Genomic DNA, 20,670 nt, shown 5'->3' on the forward strand with positions numbered 1-20,670 from the left:
CTCACTTTGTAGACCAGGCTGGCCTCGAACTCAGAAATCCGCCTGCCTCTGCCTCCCGAGTGCTGGGATTAAAGGCGTGCGCCACCACGCCCGGCTTTCAACTGTATCTTAATAAAGCTGTCATAAGGTGGGAGTGGGGCTAACAAGATGACTCACAGAGTAAAGGCACCGGCCACAACACTGACCTCAAATGGTAGAAATAAAGAATCAATGCCAAGTTGTCCTCTGCCCTCTACACACATGCTGTGGCAAGTGTGTACCCACATACACAAAATGCACATTTACACACAAAGAAAATAGTAAAATTAAAACTTTATTGGAGAAAAGAAAAGAGATGAGTAGGTGATAGGACAAGGCAAATGTCTATTTATCGACAAGTATGCCTTTATTTCACTCAGGCATACTTTTTTGTTTGTTTGTTTGTTTGTTTGTTTGTTTTTGTTTTCCAAGACAAGGTTTCTCTGTATAGCCCTGGCTGTCCTGGAGCTCACTTTGTAGACCAGGCTGGCCTCGAACTCAGAAATCCGCCTGTCTCTGCCTCCTAAGTGCTTGGATTAAAGGTATTCACCACCACACCCGGCTTGGAAAATAATATTCTTACAAGTAAACCATGTCAGATACTTATGCAACTTTATTTGATTCACTGAATTATTTTCCAACTATCCCACTACATTCCAAGTAAATAAATATAACTCTACAAGAAGAAATGTCTCACATTCAATTATATATTTCTATTCATGCAAAGGCCTAATAAATAAAATTAAAACCCTAGGTTAGAGGTATAGTTTAGTGGTAGAGCATTTGTTTATCAGGTATAAAACCTTAGGTTCAGCACCTCAACAGAAAAGAGAAGCAGACAATTCCAAAAAAAAAATATTCTAAGCAAAAAGAAAACATCAGAGGTAGCGAGATGGTTCAAGAGGCAAACGAATTTATCTCCGGAGCCTGAGGGTGATCCTCAGGACACACTATGGAAGCAAACCTGTTCCCAAAAGCTATCATCTGACCTCCACACACGCACCACAGCACAGGCACATCCAAACACACACACACAAATACAATCTAACCACCAAAAGAAAAAAGAAAAAAAATTAAAGGCAGTTCACTTGCCATCCTACAATATTAAACAGAATATTCTATTCAAACAAAATTTTAGTGAAAGAGCATTAAAATAATTATTTACTGTGTGTATATCTGTATATGTTCATGTGTATACATAAATGTATAGGTATGTGAACATGCAAATATGCACGCTTATAGCTGTGTGTTCATGTATAAGCTAAATCTTGATGTCAGATGACTTCCAGATTCATTCTTCATCTCTGTTTACACCTAGAACTTGAGGATGCCACAAGACTAGCTGGCCAGCAACTGCAGGGATGGATCCTCCTGTCTCCTTGTGGGCTAGAATTACAGGTGCACATCACCATGCCCAGCTGTTACATGGGACATAGGGATCAAACTCAGGTCCTCACTTGCAGTTTACCAACTGAGCCATCTCCTCAGCCATAAAATAATTATTCTTAAAATAAGCATACAACTAAATCCAACACAGAGAATTCTTACAACACATAATCAAGAAAGAAGTACAAGGGACTGGAGTGACAGCTCAGCAGTTAAGCACGTGGCTGCTCTCCTCTTCTAGAGGTCCTTAGTTCAATTCCCAACAACGTCATAGCTTACAACTATGTCTAATGGGATCTGATGCCCTCTTCTGATATGCAGGCTTACATGCAGAAAAGCACTCATATACATAAACAAACAAATCTTTTTTTTAAAAGTACAATAGCTGATGAAAATAAAATCTAAAATGTAACTTCTCCAAAAGTTTCACTAGCTCTGCAACAACACAAAGCCCATATGAAGATTTTCATTCTTCTCTAAAATGCTGACACTAAAGTCTTTCTAGTCACAACTTTTTTAGAAGAAAAGGATTTCTCTGCTCAAATATATATATTTATATACACACATTCACACATACATAAATAGACACACACACTACTCTTAATCAACAACTACTTGAAAGTAAAGTAACAAAAGGAGTCTAAGACATAGAAACACCTAAGAAATTTTATCTTAAACACAAGCTTCTAAGAGAAGCCATAATAATGAGCCATGCCCACCAAGCAATCAGCAATCCTAATCAAATATGTTCTATACTGATAGGATTCTGGACCCAGCTCAATCAGATCAAACATTTAAAATGGACCAAAATCCCCAGGCTCAAACAGAAATACAGAAATATATTTAATTGCTATAAATTCTAATAAACCAGTCTTCTTCACAAATGAAAGATGTCTGACCTCTGGGAGCTAAGAAGAGGATAATGAATGCACTATGTAATTAGGGGCCCACTGCTAGCTGACTATAATCTATTAATTAGCATACTCAGTGTCTGTATCTCACTGTACTGTCTTTAAAATTGCACCCTTTGTTTTTTGGACTAAAGTTACACAATTTTAGAATTCTGTGGTAATTACAGTGGGTGCAAGAAGAATGTATCTGCCAGCACTGGCGTTTAATTAGGGCATGGGGTGGACCCAGATAAAGCAGTATTCACCATCTTCAGCACATAATGGGTTCCTTGGCAAGAAAAACCTGTGGACTGTTTCTTTCCCAGAAAATGCTAAGTACCCATAATTGTCTTCTCAGAAAATTAAATATTTTGCCTTTGAATATACCCTGGTAACTAGAAAAAGGATACTGGAATGATTTCTCTCCTGATCCCCATACACTCTTAAAGTATACACATTAAGAAATGCCTTATTTATTTCAAAGTCAAAAAATATGCCAATAACTTTTTTCCTCAATAATCATTTCCAGGTCACTTGACAATAAAACTACCTTATTGGTGGCTATGTTTTCAGCAAGACACGTTGATGATTAGGTAATTCAATAGTGTATTTGGTAAAACCAGATCTGCTTTTAATTTATGTACTGAGTAATCGAGTCAGACTGAGAGACAATGAATCTACTCTTGAAAAGACCAGTTTGAGCTGGTGGTCAGGCAAGCTAACATAATCTAAGCACTTGAGGATGGAAGCAGAAGCGGTCCAGACCAGCCCACGCCACACAGTGAAGCAAGAGAGAAGTGCTGGATTGACAAATTGTTTTTAAAAATATGAAACTTTTACTTACTTTGGTACGCCAATGAATACTTTTTATTGAGGTGACTTAGAAAAATATGGGAGAGGGGAGCCAAACACAGCAGCCCACTCCTTTAATCCCAGCACTCAGGAGGCAGGGGCAGGAAGATCTCTGTGAGTTCTAGGCCAGCCTGGTCTACAGAGTGAATTCCAGGACAGCCCGGTGTTACTCAGAGAACTGTGTCTCAAAAACCAAAACAAGCAAGCAAACCAACAAAATAACCTGCTCTTATGGGNCTAGAGAGATGGCTCAGCAGTTATGAGCACTAGTTGTTCTTCCAGAGGACCCAGGTTCAAATCCCAGCACCCACATAGCAGCTCACAACTGTCTGTAACTCCAGTTCCAGAGGATCTGACACCCTCAAACAGACCTACACAGAGACAAAACATAATACCAATGTAAATAAAATAAAGTAAAAGGATATGACTGAGGGGCTACTTACAGAGGCAGAGGTGACTCAAATGCAACTGTATCACTAAAAAGCCCTTTGCTTTTTTGTTTTTGTTGGTTTTCAAGAGATGATTTCTCTGTGTACCCCTGGTTGCCTTAGCACTCTCTCTAGACCAGGCTAACCTTAGGCTCAGAGATCTGCCTGCCTCTGCCTCCTGAGTACTAGGATTAAAGGAGTGTGCCACCACCACCACCACCACTATCTCCCGGCCAAAAAGGCCATTCCAATACAAGTGATGACAATCTGAAGGCAAGACAGGTCCAAGAATCTCCTGCTACAGGCTAGGAAAATGTTCTTCCATTGAACTGTATCTGCAGTCTTGTGTTTGAGGGTTTCTAATTTTGAGACAAAGCTTCAATATGTAACCTCAGGTTAGCCCTGAATTCACTATGTAGCCAAAGCAGTCTTCAAGCTCTTTTTCTTTTTTTTCTTTTTGAGACAGGGTTTCTCTATGTAGCCTTGGCTGTCCTGACACTTGTTCTGTAGACCAGGCTGTCCTCCAAGTCATAAAGATCCGCCTGCCCCTGCCTCCTGAGTGCTGGAATCAAAGGTGGGCACCTCCACTGTCCAGCTCGAGTTGGATTTTGTTGTTGTTGTCACTGCTTTGTGATTTTTTTAATTTATATGTGTGAGTGTTTAATTTATATGTGTGAGTGTTTAATTTATATGTGTGAGTGTTTTGCACCATGTACAGGAACAAGTCTTAAAAAGGCTAAGAAAGTAGAAACAGAGTTCTAAAGTAAAAAGGATAAATAAAAAAAATAAAGGAACAAAGATGGGGGAAATCTAAGACGGGATGGAAAAGGAATGCCTCTTTTTGTTTATATACATGGACTCAGCCCATAAAGATAAATGTATAAATGAAACTAACCTGGTTTTCCTCCTGTACAACTCGGTACTGCTCCTTCCAAATGGTGATTTTGGAAGCTTCATCTTTCCTCAAGGCCCGCTCTTTCTTTAACTCTGGGCTCCAGAAGGTCTTGATACTATTCATTGAGGAACTTAATTTGCTCTCCTTTACTTCCACATCTTTCCTCAAAAGATCGTTTTCTCTTAATACTTCCTTCAGCTGTGTCTGCAGATCCATGATGGTGTTATCTCGGGCCTGACGAAGAGAGTGAGGTACAGTAGATGCCATGCTAACAGGAGGGAGGTGATGCTCTCCAAATGCTATGGTGTCACTAGCAACCCCACTGCTGGCTATGTTGGGGCTACTGCCCATAGCAGTCATCCTAACACCGTAAGGCAGGCGTCCCCCAGAACGGCCAAGCGTCATGGTGCTTTTAGGTGTTTCTGCACCCACGTTTTCATGGTCACTTAGGTACATAGGGCCAGATGTAGCATAGGCAGCATTTAAGGACTGTATATTCTCCATTGAAAGGGTTTTCCCACTGCCACCTCCAACACTGTTTCCAGAACTCCCTCCTGTACTATTTGTCCGCCGATGACCTAAGCGAGGGGACCGAGGAAGCCGAGGTGATCGCCCAGGACTCTGGCTGCTTGGTTCCACCTTCCCTACTGATCGAGCACTTCCATACATGGTTGCAGGGTGAACTTAGGCGCCAGAAATGGTAGGAAGCAAAAAACAACAATGCGATTCTGTGAGGTTTCTCTATGGCTATAAAGTCAGCTTACAGCTAACAGAAGTAGCAGGCCAGCAGCTGTCCAATCTTGAAGAAATATCTTATGCCATATCTGCAATGAAAAGATCATACATTTACTATTCCAATAATAAATACTTTTCTCAGAGGTGTTCTGTTACCTTTATCTGGGGAAGAGTCACTTTTCATTAAGTATTCTCATGGCTTTAAAATTAGATTACTCATAATGTAATGTTTTTCTAATTAAAAATTAAGAGTATCAACTATAATTACCAAGTGAAACATTATTTGAATAACAGAACTCAGAACATTACATAAGATCAGTGCAGAAATATCAATACTTGAATACATTATCAGAATCAATAAAAAAACCTAATGCATTAGTCAGAGAGAAGCTCAATATATAAATATTAATACTTTGACACATTATTAGAACTAATAACAGCTAAATTTCCATAAGATCAATATTTAAATATCAATACTTTCATGCACATTGGGAATAACAATTAGAAAATGTAGCTTTTAAGGTTAAGGTTAGGGAGATGGATCAGTGTGTAAAGTACTTGCCATGCAAGGATGAGAACACTTGGTCACATCCCCAGAAATGAGGTAGAACTGAAGGCGATAGCATGCATCTGAAATCTCAGTGCTCCTATGGTGAGATGGGAGGCAGAGAAGGGAAAATTCCCAGAAGCTCATGGGCCAGCTAAAGAACAAAAGACCCCATTTCAACCAAGGTGAAGGCCAGGACCAACACCTGAGGCTGACCCCTGCCAACAGTCAAACACATATCATGCAGAGAGAGAAGAGTGAGGGGATGAGAAGAAATGTAACTCTGGGTTCAAGCCCAGCACTACATGAATGGATGTTGCAGCACATACAATGGCAATGACTGCAGCAGAAGAGGTGAAGGCCATCTTCATCTGCAGCTGAGTTTCACATACACAAGACCCTTGTGTTAAGTCCTGCTAACAACAGCAAACCTATAAAAAGTACCTTAAACCTAACAAAAGTGTTCAAGCATTTAAATCTCTACTAAAATGCATAAAATAATACCTCAATAATGAAAAAAAAAAGTTCAAAGTTACCCATACTGTGAAGTTATCAGTTCTTCTCCCAGTTCATTCACAAAATCCCAGTAGATTTTCATGTCATTTAAAAATGCTGATTCTAAAATTCAAATGGAGGACTAGAAGTACAATAGCCAGCTCCAGATGAATAAGACACCACTGACCTCTGCGCACCCGCATTCATGTGCACATAACCCATAACACGTAATTAAAATAATAAAAATAAATCTTAAAAAAATAGAACATGCTCTTAGCCACTGAGCCATCTCTCCAGCCCTTCCCCTTTCTTAAAACTAATTTGGCAGGGAAACCTCTCCTTGATATCAGGTTACCGAGTGCTTTTATGTGTAACACTGAGCATACGTATCAAGTATTTCATAAAAAAATAATGTACATGAACACTGGATACTATAAAATACCCAATAATGTTCTAAGTAAAATTCTGGGAAACAAAGTCCCATCAGATCATCATATTCTCATAAAGAACTACAGACTTTATTATAAAAGCAGACATGAGACATGTTTATAATCCTAGCTACAGGAAGTCTGAGGCAGATAAGGCCAGCTTGAGCTACTTCTCAAAATATAAGATGAAATATAATAAACAAAACAAATAAACCAGACAGACAGGGTTGTATCTGCTTGTTATCCCAAGCATTGGGGAAGATGAAGCAAGAGGTTATCAAGTTCAAGGCCAATGTGAGCTTTTACAAATTCCAAACCAAGCTGATGTGTCTCCAACAAAACTGTCTCAAAAAGAAAGAACTGGAAAAAAGTACAGAGTGCTGGCTCTGGTCTTGGCTGCCCACCAGACTTAATGGTAAGATTTGATTTCTGAGGACACTACACACATTGGTCACAGAACATAAATAGTTGGTAAAGACCAGGAAGTGTCCTCTCCGATGCCCACTTCTATAGCTATGCAGGCTACCGGAGAGAAAATGAAAGTCACCAACAATATTCCCAAGCTGAGAACAGCAAAAAAGGGGCTGGCATCGATGTTATGGAAGTAACCACTTTCTGGTTGGATTTAAGGACTGTTCCACAGGAAGAAGCACATGCCTGGCATTGCAAATCTAGCCAATTAACCCACGGTTGGGAAGCTCATAGGCCCCAGGAGTGAACCAACTATGATTATTTTGCTAAACAAGACATAATACCACACTGTCCTCCAAATTTTATCTCTGCATCTGTAGAGTACTGCCACTCTTAGTTTCTTTGTGCACTGAATGATGGTTAACACAGAAACTCACTACTGGTGAGAGAAGTGCAGAGAATTAGTGGCTGTGGAGTACTCAGCCTAAATGGGACAGACATACTGTATATCCTGTCCTCCCCAAGGCTCAGGGATCATCAAGGAAAAGGATTCAGAGACATTGTAAGGACCAAAGGTCAGGGAAAACCCAGAGCAAAGACTGTCTTCTCATGAGAGGACTACTACACTAAGGAACTCACAGCAGCTGTGTTTGCCTGCACAAGATCAAGCCAGTCCACAGTCTAGCACTGAGTGAAGGGGGTTAAAAGCCTACACACACCTTTAACTGAAGAGCTATGAACAGCTGACAGCTTCTGGAGTAGGGAGAGTCAGTTTTCTTTCTGAGTATGGTTCCCTTTAGTTAACCATGTTCCAGTGGGTGGTTCAACACCCAGAAGAATATGAACAGCACAAACTAGTCAATGGGTAACTGAACAAAAAAAGACATAAAGATGGAAGGATACCAAGGTAGGGATAGACTGGCTCTCAAAACTCCATAACTGGAATTTCTTATACAAAAAGGCTTTGCATATAGACTACACATATCCACCATTATACTCTAAGTCTTTTTTAGACCACTAATAATACCTACCTCAGTGTAAGCTATATATAAATAATTGTGATGCTTAAAGTAAGTCATCTGGGCAGTGGTGTACACCTTTAACTGCCAGCACTAGGGAGGCAGAGGCAGGCAGATCTCTGAGTTTGAGGCCAATCTGGTCTACAAAGCAAGTTCCAGGACAGCCAGGGCTATACAAAGAAACCCTGTCTTGAAAAACAAACAAACAGAAAGTGGTTAAACAAGAACAGTTTGTACATGTTCAATACATATCATATACATGGAAAAAATGTGACCTTTTTGGGTGAAAGGTTAAAGAGGAACACCAAAGGGTGTCAAACTCTTTTGCTAAGTTGTTCCATAACACTTCAAATTCCACTTTGCATATTTATTATCTAATCTCAATGAGTTCTCAAAATAGAACAACAAAATTGAAGTCAAGCCTGGCCACCTTCACACCACCACAAAGCTTCTAGATCATAAAAAACACAAAATGTCAACACTGGCCCCACACCGCAGATACACTTACTCAAAATCCTGGAGTGTACCCAAATGTCTACATGTACATCTGCACACAGAGATTGCACGGACCCTTTAATTCTCACTCTTCTTACAAAAGCTATAAGCATACCATGGAACTAAAAAAAAAAAAAAAAAAAAAAAGCTTTAAGAGTAACATAGTAACTTACCTTAAATTAATTATAATAGAATAGGCTCACATAAATGTGCTATGAGACATTTATAAGAAGATGCAAAAGATGTAATTACTACCATTAGCTATTTAAAGCACTGCTAGTAAAATTCTGGCCTAAATCTCAAAAGCACTAGACTAACCTTCTGTACTAGTTATACTCATCTGTAATAATCACTTATTATCTGAAAATGAGTTAAGTATTTTAAATTTTAATTATATTCCAAATTTTCTGAAAGGCTGTTTTCTCGAAAAGCTATAAAATGTCTAGGGTCACAAATATTCATGTTAAGCTCTCTGAAGAATGATTTAAAAACCATACTGAGTACAATGTAGCAGAATCACATCTGAAAGAGCTACCGCCTGAAAAAGAAGTTCCATCTTCTAATTCTTCTATGCATAGTAGTGGAGATGAACCCAGGGCTTTGCACAAGGTAAGAAAGGGTTACCATTGAGCTACACTTCCAGCTCAGAAGATTTTTTTTTTCCGCTTGTGTTCTGAGACAGGATCTCTGTACTCTGTCATGCAGCTGAGTTCTGATGCTCCTCTCCCACTTTCCGAGTGCTGGGAGCACAAGCATGCAGAATCAAGCCCAACATCTACAAGTTTCACTTTTTAAACCATTCTGCATGTTTCATAGGTTCTAAGGTCAATGTACAATGATGTTCATTACTGCATCATTTGTACCAGCAAGAATGTAAATTTTCAGCAAGAGATTGGTTTAAGTAAATTATGTTACCTGCAAACTCTAAATATACTTATCTTTACCTGACATACAAAGATAACCATAGTATATTGCTGTAAAACAGAAAAGTAAGTTGTGAAAGAATGCATATAATACAATCAGTATTACACAAAATGATACAATCACAAGTAGCCAAGGCTGGCTAAGATAAAAGTCTCATGAAAAACTGTAACTTACTTAAAACACTAAGAGAACTTTTTGTGATTTTTGCATGTATGTAATGTTTGCATTATACAGATGCATATTGCGTGTGAGTGTATTTGTTAGGAGCCATAGGCTAATCTAAGTTATCTTCCTTGGTTACTCTCTACTTTACATGTTAGGGAATGGTTTTGTGCACTGTGTACTCAGATGCTGATTTCTCTGCCCAGATATCTGGGTGCAGTCCAGATGATAGCATGATCAAGCATCTCCAGTCTTTATGTTACATAAAAATTGTTTTTCATCACCTCTGATTATTTAATAGCTCTACAGCTGATCACCCCATTAGCTGGGCAAAAGAGATAGGCAGAACTTCTGATCTCAGTCAGGGGGGTCCCAAAGGAACGGGGGTTGGGGGGTACGGGGAGGTGGAGAAGGACCAGGAGGAGAAGCAAGTGTGGAGAAACCATGTGGAGAAACCAGGAGGATTCACCATGAGATTACGAGGAGAAAGCTGCCATGGAGACAGACACACAGGGACCAGAGCAAACCGGGGCAAGACCAGATGGCAAGGAAATTTGGCTGGGTAGTAGCAGCCTAGTCAGGTTAGAATAGATCAGAATCTGTCCCGCTATTAGTGCTTGCAGCTTGTTAATAAAAAATACCAGGTCTCTATATCTTTCTTTATTCAGGAGCTAAAACAGGCATAGAAACGCCCTGTAATTAATCAGGTACAAGGTAGGGCAAAGAACTCTACCTCCCCCCAAGATTTACATTTACACTTAGATACCGAGGCAGGATCTCTCACTTGAATGCAGAGCTCACTGATTTGGCTAATCTAGGTAAGCAGCCTGTCTACAGATTGTCTGCCTCTGTCTCCAGAGTTCTGGGATTATAGACAGGTGGATACTAAGAATCCAAACTCTAATTCTCATATTTACATAACAAGCACTCACACCTCCAAAGCCATTTTGCTAGTCCCTTCTGAAAGTTTTGTAATTTGGCTGTATAGTTTTTAAATGTGAACTTTAAAGGTGATGTTGCATAGCTATATGAAAAGTGTAACAAAAACCTGGGCCAGTGAAGTCACCTCATCAAGTAAAAGTGCTTTCCACCAAACCCAACGTTTGAGTTCAATCCCAGGAATATGGGGGAAGGAGAAAAATGACCCCTACAAGCTGTCTCTAATGGCTACACACAAAATTTAAATATAAATGTATTATTAGAAAAAGAGCATCAAGGGCTGGAGAGATGGCTCAGCAGTTAAGAGCACTGACTGCTCTTCCAAAGGTCCTGAGCTCAAATCCCAGCAACTACATGGTGGCTCACAACCTTCCGTAATAAGATCTGACACCCTCCACTACTGTGTCTGAAGACAGCTACAGTGTACTTAGATATAATAATAAATAAATCTTTGGGCCTGAACAAGTGGGCCAGAAGGAGCAGAGGTCCTGAATTCAATTCCCAGCAACCACATAATGGCTCATAACCATCTGTACAGCTACAGTGTACTCATCTACATAAAATAAATTAATAAATCTTAAAAAAAAATAGAAATTTACACACTAAAGAAAGCACTCATCTCTGTTACACCTTCCCCATGTAACTTAGTAAAACTAGGTTTGTTCAAACCATGTGTGCCTGACACACCTTACCCTGACTTATACAACATTAGCGTGACTGTAGACTAAAAACTAGAGATCACTGGCTACAGCAGCTCCAACAAAAGGGCAGAGTAACATGAAAGAGAGTCTCTGATAAGAACAGCAAAATATGATATTAAAGGTGCAATCATAATATTTGCCACTGTTATTATTTTTCCTTTTATAGAGGGATTAGTAACTCAGTTACAAATCAGATATATTACAGGTTTCAATAATTTTTATCAATTTAATCAAACAAATGGTGAGTTCTATCAACATTCTCACCATGACAAACACCGTGTCAAACAGATACTTAGGACTAAACAATGTGGCTAATCAGAGCCCTCTTTTATATCAACAATCTGCAACTTAGCTCAAGGGAGGCAAGCTCTGGCTTAGGGAGCCTTCCTTGATCCTAAGCCTCATTTACACTGTTCTTTTAGAATACTAAAATATTCAACTGTAGCTTTAATTATCTTACATTTTATACCAAATCTCATCCTAAATAAATTTAAAAAAAAAAAAAAAAAAAGCATGAGCATGGTACAATGTGATATGGGCATGTCATCCCAGCTACTTGGGAGATGGAGCCAGGAGAATCACTTGAACCCAAGTTAGACAAGAACAGAGGAACAGCTTAATGGTAAGACCCTGTCTATTAAAAAATAATGAAATTTAAAGCCAGAAGTACCTGTTCACAATTTCTAATCCATAAAACCCAAATTCCAGTATCTCACAAAATACAAAACGTTTTAAATAACCTGGTAGCCTAACCAGGCTTGTACCAAAATGGAAATAGCAACATGTGAGATGAACGAACAAAGCCACAATCCCTGAAACCTGCTTTACCATCACATAGGAGCTGGAGCTGGCTCGGCAGTCATGAGCTCACACTGTTCCTTCAGAGGACCACAGTACAATTCCCAGCACCTACACATGTAGCTCAAAACCACCTGTAACTCCATAATCATGAAAGACAAACCCCTACCCAGAATAGTGGCACACATACACAAAATAAACAAATAATAAATAAACAAATAAATAAACGTAACTTTTTTTTAAAGTGAAGAAACATCAAGGAAAGCACCTGAAGGAATGTAATTAAAACCGTTTAAAGCAAAACTACTTAAATTCTTTAATAAACATGAATTCTAACTTCCATCTAATTAACCACACAAGTTAAAACTAAGAACATTTGATCTCAACAGATATGAAAACCATCCATTTACTATTAATGATGAAAATTTTAAGATAAAAAGAAACTTCCTTAACTCAATAAAAGGTACACACTAAAGCAGCCAATAGAAGTATCTGTAGAGAAATAACTCCCAAGGTGCTTTGAAAGCTATAGCTTGTATGTAAGACTCCCAAGGCAGGCAGGATAGGAGGCCTAAAAAGAACTGTTACCAGAGCAGGGCATAGAGTTGTGCCAGTAATCCCAGCACACAGGAGCAGGAGTCAGGGGCATCTCCACACTGGGGCCAGGCCAGACTAAATAAAAAGACTGGAGTCAGCAGAACACACACACACACACAGAGGCACACACACACACACACGCACAGGCACACACACACAGAGAGAGAGAGAGAGAGAGAGAGAGAGAGAGAGAGAGGCATCTTCTTGATAGTTCAAGCGGGTTCTTCTTAACTATTTTAGGGGAAGGAATACACAGACTTGGTGGACAAAGCAAGGTTTCAACAACTATTTTTTTCTCCCACAGCTTATATCCACCAGTAAAAATCTTTCAAGCTATATAAAAATCACAGTGTGGTTACACTCCATTTCTCTTCAAGTGAACAATTACAATGAGCACAAGGAAAAAAACAGCACGTTCTTCAATACCTTTACATAATTAAATGTTTTATACATTACAGGTAGAAAACAAATTATTCCCAAGAACCCACATACATTCGTGTCTAGGCAACTTGTTATAGGTTTACAAAGTGTAAACAAGCAAGGTATTTTTCTCAGCCAGTTTCTCATGTTGGCAGGCTGCAATTTGTGGTTACAAAGAAAGGATCAATCATTTTATTATTTATCTTAGAAAATAATCATATTAAAAAAATCTTAAAAAGAAGACGACTAATCTAAACTTTTATATAAAAACAACCAGTCATTTCTACTTTAAATCCTCGGGGTGCACATTAACTATTTTTATTAAATCATATCAGGAAGCCAAGGGCAAAACTGGTTACAAGAAATTAATCATCATATTGATCAACAACTCAGCTTTAACAAGAAAGGCACATCAGCTAGTACTAGTCGGGCTGTCATTGTTCTTGTTCCCTAGCCTCAAAAAGTCCCTCACTCAGTTATCAAAAGTATGCCTTTCTGAACTTTAAAGTGTTCCCCAAGATTTTCTAAGTCAAAGCCACTAACAAAAATATCTTAACAGACAATCTAGAGCTCTAAATTCTTTCTAAGTGTGGTTATCGTTACTAATAATCTGCATCTCTAAGTTCTGAGGGTGATGCTGACTCGTTAATCTGCTCCAGCAGCAATGCTTGAAAAAGATCAATCACGTCACTGTTACTGTTAAGTGCCAATGACATTGCCCAGTGAGGGCCTGGAAACCCCTTTAGAGTTTTTATACAACTCACAGATCTATGAGGGATGTTATGACCTCGAAGGCAAACAGAGCAAACTCCACAACAGCATGGAATACTAAGGACATGTAGTCCTCAGGGCTCTGCCTCTCTGAGACACACCCATTGTGATTGTTCTAACCAGTGGGCCACCCTCCTGAGTTCTGAAAGCTGTTTGCTGTTCCTCTCGTAGTCACTCTACTCCCAGCACTAAGAAGGTAGAGACAGTAGGATCAGGAATTAAAAGTCATCGATTGTGCTATATGAGACCCTGTCTCCAGGGGGAAAAAAAAATCCACTTAAGCAGCAACCTAGACTAGATTCTTACCCATGGACTGTCCCCAAGATGACAATTAAACACTTATGTTTCTGTTACCCTTTGACAATTAGCACAAAGACCAGAGCACCAGAAATTTGGCTTATTCTTCTTTCTGTTAAGTGATAAACTGTTAGATCAAAAAGGGCTCATCTTACCAGGTCTAGGCTTGGCCATGCCTTATGTGTGTATTATGCCTGATATTATAATACTTAACAGAGATAAAGACAAAACGTTCTCTCTGAGAAGTAAATGACAAGGACACCACTCATCAACATTCTATGCAACCAATGCTAGAAATCCTAGCCAGAGAAGGGGGGAAGGGGTACCTGAACTGCAAAGAAAAAACAGTAACAATTTACACATTATACGACATGGAAATCAAAAAGAATTTACAGGTTAAGTTATTAGGCTAAGCTGGCAAAACTTAGAAAAATACAGCCTATTCTGAAAATTCTAACTTGCCTCCATATAGCAACAATAAACAGAAAATAAATTTTATTTCAAAATTCTCTTGACAACCAGACTTACCGCTGGCACTCCATTCACTAGAAGCGAAGGCATGGTAAGTGCCATGGAATCAAGATCATTACAAACTGCAATCAGCTTGGACTACAAAGCAGGACCCCATCCTCAAGTTAAATTATTAGGCCAGGCAAGGTGGCACACTCCTTTCATTTTAGCACTCAAGACACAGATTGGATCTTTGTGAGTTCCAAGCTAGTCAGGACTAAATAGTAGGGCATGAGGGGGTTAAGTTTATTACTTATTAAATGAATAAATAAAAGCCAAGAACCATGGCATATGCTTGTAGGCCCAGCTATTTGGAAGGCTAGAACAGGAAGCTGAGGTGGCAGGGTAACTTAAGCCTGGCAATTATAGCCAGCCTGAACAACACTGTGAGATCAGGTCTTGTTAATAAATAAATAAATAAATAAATAAATAGTAATAATACAAAAACAAATCTAAACATTAATAAAAACAAAAGCTGTGTAAGAATACTGCAAAAGAAAAGAACTATAAACTATGCAGTGGCTCACACCTGTAATCCCAGCATTCTGGGCAGCTGAGGTAAGACTGCCATAAATTTGAGATTACCCTAGCAAGACAATGTCTCAAAAAGCAAACAAAAAACAAGTAAAAGGCTTTTGGGATGGCTCATCACTTGCCACAAAGCCGGACAACCAAGTATCACAAGTTGTCTTCTGACCTCCACCAGCCCTCCATGTCTGTCTGTCTGCCTGCCTCTCTATCTCTGTCTGTTTCTACCTTTCTCTCTTTCTCTCTCACACACACAAAAATAAATAAATGTAATTTTAATAGAATCATCTAAGAAATGAAAAACAATGGAATCACATTTAACAATTCAAGATTCCACATCATACAGAAGTGATTTTACCCAACTTGTAAATCTAACCAAATTCTAATTTAGGACCTCAACATTCTTTTATCTTTTGAGGGGGTTCATGTATGTGCATGTATGTGAGTGTAGGCATAATCATGTCTTGACCCACATCTTTCAAAGTCATAGAACACCCTCAGGTGCCTGCTCACCTTCTACCTTATCTAAAACCTACCCAGTGGGATTTCGTTTTTGGTTTTGTTTTTGGTTTTTGGAACATGGGTTCATGTTTAAGCCTTGAGCTTGCTATTCAGCACCCACCTATAAACCCAGCACTCAGGAAGCTAAGGCAGCCTGGCTCCTATATTCACTTTTCATGCCTTGATCCAACCACAACTGATTTGACAGACTTCTCTGTAAGCTTCTCATAAATAAAATTATAAGCCTGCTATTTCTTCATCGGCATAATATTTTGAGGCTATTATGTGAAGGTTATTAGTAGTTTGTTCCTTTTATTGTCCATCAGCTTACCTGTTTTTGCTGTTGTAATTAATGCTGCTATCAATTCCCACACACAAATCTGTGGACATGTTTTCATTTCCTCTTTTGTAGACATCTAATCATAAAAGCTAAGGGTATACAGTAGCTATGTTTGACTTATTTTCATAATATCTGTAACATTTAATCGTGCTGCCGGCCATGCACAGGAATGCCAGCTCCTCACATCCTCACCTGCACTACCCCTTCTTTTCATTTGAGCTCTTCTCCAAGGGTGTGGGTGGTTATCTCACCGTGCTGTCTCTGATCTAATGACTAATGGTGGGGAATATCTTTCCCAGGTGCTTATTACCATGGCAGTGAAGGCACTAGTCTTTTGTTCATATTCTCTTGGCTTGTTTATCTTATTAGTAAGAGTTCTTCATATGTTCTAAATGCAAGGGAGCTCGCATTTAGATGGAGAGATGGCTCAGAAATTTAGAGTGCGTACTGTTCTGTAAGAGGGCCAGAGTTCAGACCTTACCACCCACATCAGGCTCACAAACACCTGGAACTCCAGCTCCAAAGGAGTCAATGATCCCTTCTCGTCTCTGTGAGTACTCACACAAAAAAATAAAATCTTTAAAAATAAGAATAATGTTCTAAACAAAAGACCCAAGTCCTTTATCAACTACATGACTGCAAGTATTTTTCTCCCATTTGTCATTTGTTTTGTTTTGTTTCTTTATTTTGACTGCATTTTAAGAGTAAAACTTTCAGCTTGTTTGTTGTTCTTTTTGTTTGTTTGTTTTGGGGAAACAGGGTCTCTCTATGTAATTCTATATGCCCTGGAACTTACTATGTAGACCAGGTTGGTCTCAAACTTACAGATGTTCACCTGCCTCTGACCCCACCTTGCTACCTATCCTACCTGTCCCTGTCCCTGTGCCTCTAGTGCTGAGATTAAAGGCATGTACCACCACACCTGGCCAAAATTTTAATTTTTATAAACTTCAAATTGTCTTATTTTCTTTTAGTGAATTATGCTTTTAATCTCATATCTAGAAAACCTCATACGTATTATATAGTCTTCAAACTTATTATATAGTCCAATGTGCCCTCTAACTCCTGTCTCAGCTTCCTAAATGCTGGGCTGACAGATGGGATCTTCTGTCTCACTACTGAAGAGGCAGCCTACATTATGAGTCCCATATAAGTCAGGACAGTGGCTATGTCTTGATAAAGTAAGAGTGGACTAGTGATAAGTACNNAAAGCTTCTAAAATGGTGACAATGTCCTAATATTTGATCTAGAAGATGATAAGTATTCCATACTTTGTTAACAACACATTTGTTTTATATATTTTTCTAAATATCTATATTTAGATAGATATAATATCTTTGATATATAGTATATCATATATAAATATAGAAAATAGTATATATGATATAGTATATATCAAATTTAGATAATGTATATTATATATGATATTTAAAAGTATCTTTGTGTGTTTGTATGTATACATGTGGATACAGCTGTGTGTTTATGTGAGTGCATATGTGTGTGCATGCATCTAGACCAGGAGTCATTTTCAGTATCATTCCTCAGGAGCCTTATAATTTGAGACAAGTCTTTCATTTGGCCTGGAGCTCACATATTAGGCTAGGCTGACTGGACAGCAAGCCCCAGGGACTGGCCCCATGCTTGGCTTTTTCACATGGGTTCTAGTGATATAGCTGAGGTGTTTGTGCCTGTGCAACAACTACTTCTCTAGTTCATATTTTTCTACTCTAAAGGGTAAATTATATTACACATTAAAATGAAATCTAAAGTTTAAACTTTTATTTTCCAGAATGGCCTCACAATAATATCACAAATGTTAAGCCTAAGGCATTTCCCACAGAACACTGGTTAATTCTGAATGAAAAGGCTTTCAGATAAACAATAATGGGGGAAGTTAAGGTGATATATTCAAAGAATGGCAAGGTAAAACTGTTTATTCATACATAGTATACCACAATAAAACTAGAAAAAATGCAGGGGATTCATTGTATTCGTTGGTGAACCACTAACAATGACAGTTCAATAACTACCAAATCATTCTGGTGGCACACACTTAGAATATGATCACAATACAGTGCAAAGGCAAGAGGACTGCAAGTTCAAGGCTGGCTATATTGTGAGACTCTATCTCAGAAAAAGAAATAAAATTAAACAGTTATCCTTCTAAAACATACTTGATAATGTGTCCTACTTAAAACTTGATAGCATACCGGGAGTGGTGGCACACGCCTTTGATCCCAACAGAGGCAGGCGAATTTCTGAGTTCGAGGCCAGCCTGGTCTACAAAGCGAATTCCAGGACAGCCAGGGCTATACATTCTCGGAAAACCAAAAAACAAAAAACAAAACAAAGAAAAAAAAAACAAAAACAAACAAACAAACAAAAAAACGTTGATAGCTTCCCTTGTAGGGAGGGACGAACACCTTTAATTCTAGTCCTTGGAGGCTGAGGCAGGTGGATCTCTTAGCCCCAGGCTAGCCTAGTCTACAGACTGAGTTACAAGACAGTCAAGGCTACACAGGGAAACTATGTCTCAAAAAATAAGCAAACAAACAAAAAGTGCTCATACTTTCAACAGGTAGGAGCAAAGGCTAAGGAGTCTTACTTAGCACTCACTCAAAGCTTGCAACCCAGGAGGGAATGCATTAAATATCTCTTTAAAAATATTCACACCAACACTGAACACTACCACAGTGATAAAAAAAAATCAATAAGGAATAGTAATCTAGAAGGTAGAAAAGAGGGAGAAACCACATATATTTCTGGATTGGTGTCCTGACTAAGAAACCCCAGAGAAGAGCAGACATCATGCATTCAGATTGGAATGCACTAAGTCTAAGGAGCTTCTAAGTGGAAATAGTGATCAACTTAAANCAAGTTAAATGCACTGGTCCTCACACTCAGGAAAGAGGGATCCTTAACGATGAGAATACATCCTCAACATAAGATAAAACAAAAGGGGGATAAGATAGCCTGGAGAAATTCAACCATTTAATGAGTGGGTAGGAAAGGATTCAAAGGGTGACTGAAAGCAGAGCAGAGAAACTGAGCAAGAAACACAGGGCCACCCTCTGAAAATCCTCAAGAGAGAGATTTACAAAAGGAGAATGCCAGGCTCATGGTACCTATCTGGAATCCCAGCACTTGGAAAAGCTGAAACAAGATGACTGATGTGAATTTAAAGCCAGCCTGAGCTATGTAGTGAGTTCAAAACCATCCTGGAAGACACAACAAACCTTGTCTCAAAAAAAGAAAAGAGAAGAGAAGAGAAGAGAAGAGAAGAGAAGAGAAGAGAAGAGAAGAGAAGAGAAGAGAAGAGAGCAACTGTGGGACTGGAAAGATGGCTCAGTGGTTAAGAGCACTGACTGCTCTTCAAAAGGTTCTGAGTTCAATTCCCAACAACCACATGGTGGCTCACAACCATCTGTAATGGGATCCAACGCCCTCTTCTGGTGTGTCTGAAGACAGCTACAGTGTACTCATATACATAAAATAAATAAATCTTGAAAAGAAAAAAGAAAAAACAGAAAGAGCAACTGTGAAGTCTTCTGTGGCGGGCAGTTTCCAACATGGATAGCCTCTGCCTCCTGGTAGTCCTGGCTGTATGAATGAAATCCCATGCTGAGTTTGTTGGATCTAAAGACAACCATCTAATACACAAAACAGAGCAAAAGTGAGAGCACATCACTACAAGATTAAGTTACAAAACACTGTGGCTAGTATCTCCCCACTGCCCTCCCGAGCTCTTGATCCCAGGGATACAAGGTGCTATTGTTTTAAGTGCCCGCATAAACCCACGCAGGGATCCATATGGCAGTGAACAGCCAACAAAAACCTGAAGCCTACCACCAGCCATTCATGGGAGCCTAGAAGCAGAAGCTCCTCCGGTGAAGAAGTCCTGAGATCACAGCAACCTCAGTCAACACCTCCACACCCTCACTGATGACCCTGAATCAGAGGCACCAAACACAACCAGACTTCTGACACAGAAACCATCAAAGGAGAAATGTTTCTTATTTTAAATTAGGGGGTCATTTATTATGTAGCAACAGACCACAGGTACAGCTGCTAAAGGATTAAATACAAGGACAGAAAAACAGCCACTGGCTATATTCATGTGCTATTTTCAGTCTCAGTGAAATCATAAAGATGGCACAGAAGGAAAAGAAATCACAGGTGGAAAAAAATGGAAGAATACAATAAATGTGGACCACTCTTCTCAAGAAGTTTGGCTCTAAAGCTGGGGGTGGTGGTTCCAGCCTGGAATCCCTAAATTTGGATAGAGTAGGTAAAATAAAGGATCAAGAGCTCAAGGTCATAATGAATCTGAGGACAGACAAACTGGGCTTCATAAAACCCTGACTCAAAAATAAAATAATAAAATAAAAATCAAACAATAACAAGCTGCAAAGCTGAAAGCAGCTTAGAACAATAAAATATGAAGTTGTAGAATTTTTCAGTAAGAAACTTTTTAAGTTAAGAAATGGTGCCGGGCGTGGTGGCGCACGCCTTTAATCCCAGCACTCGGGAGGCAGAGGCAGGCGGATTTCTGAGTTCGAGGCCAGCCTGGTCTACAAAGTGAG

General features: G+C 39.2%; 1 protein-coding gene across 1 annotated transcript in view; it reads right to left on the minus strand.

The window, feature by feature from the left end:
• The window catches only part of Erc1 (ELKS/RAB6-interacting/CAST family member 1), a 277,665-nt gene that overhangs the window by 250,151 nt on the left and 6,844 nt on the right, over positions 1-20,670 (minus strand). The window contains exon 2 of the mRNA XM_029478247.1: positions 4,470-5,293. Within this exon, the coding sequence (XP_029334107.1) occupies positions 4,470-5,138 (669 nt within the window). The 5' untranslated portion in view covers positions 5,139-5,293. The remainder of the gene's footprint in view (positions 1-4,469; positions 5,294-20,670) is intronic.

This window comes from Mus caroli, chromosome 6 (genome assembly GCF_900094665.2).
Source record: "Mus caroli chromosome 6, CAROLI_EIJ_v1.1, whole genome shotgun sequence".
Taxonomy (NCBI): domain Eukaryota; kingdom Metazoa; phylum Chordata; class Mammalia; order Rodentia; family Muridae; genus Mus; species Mus caroli.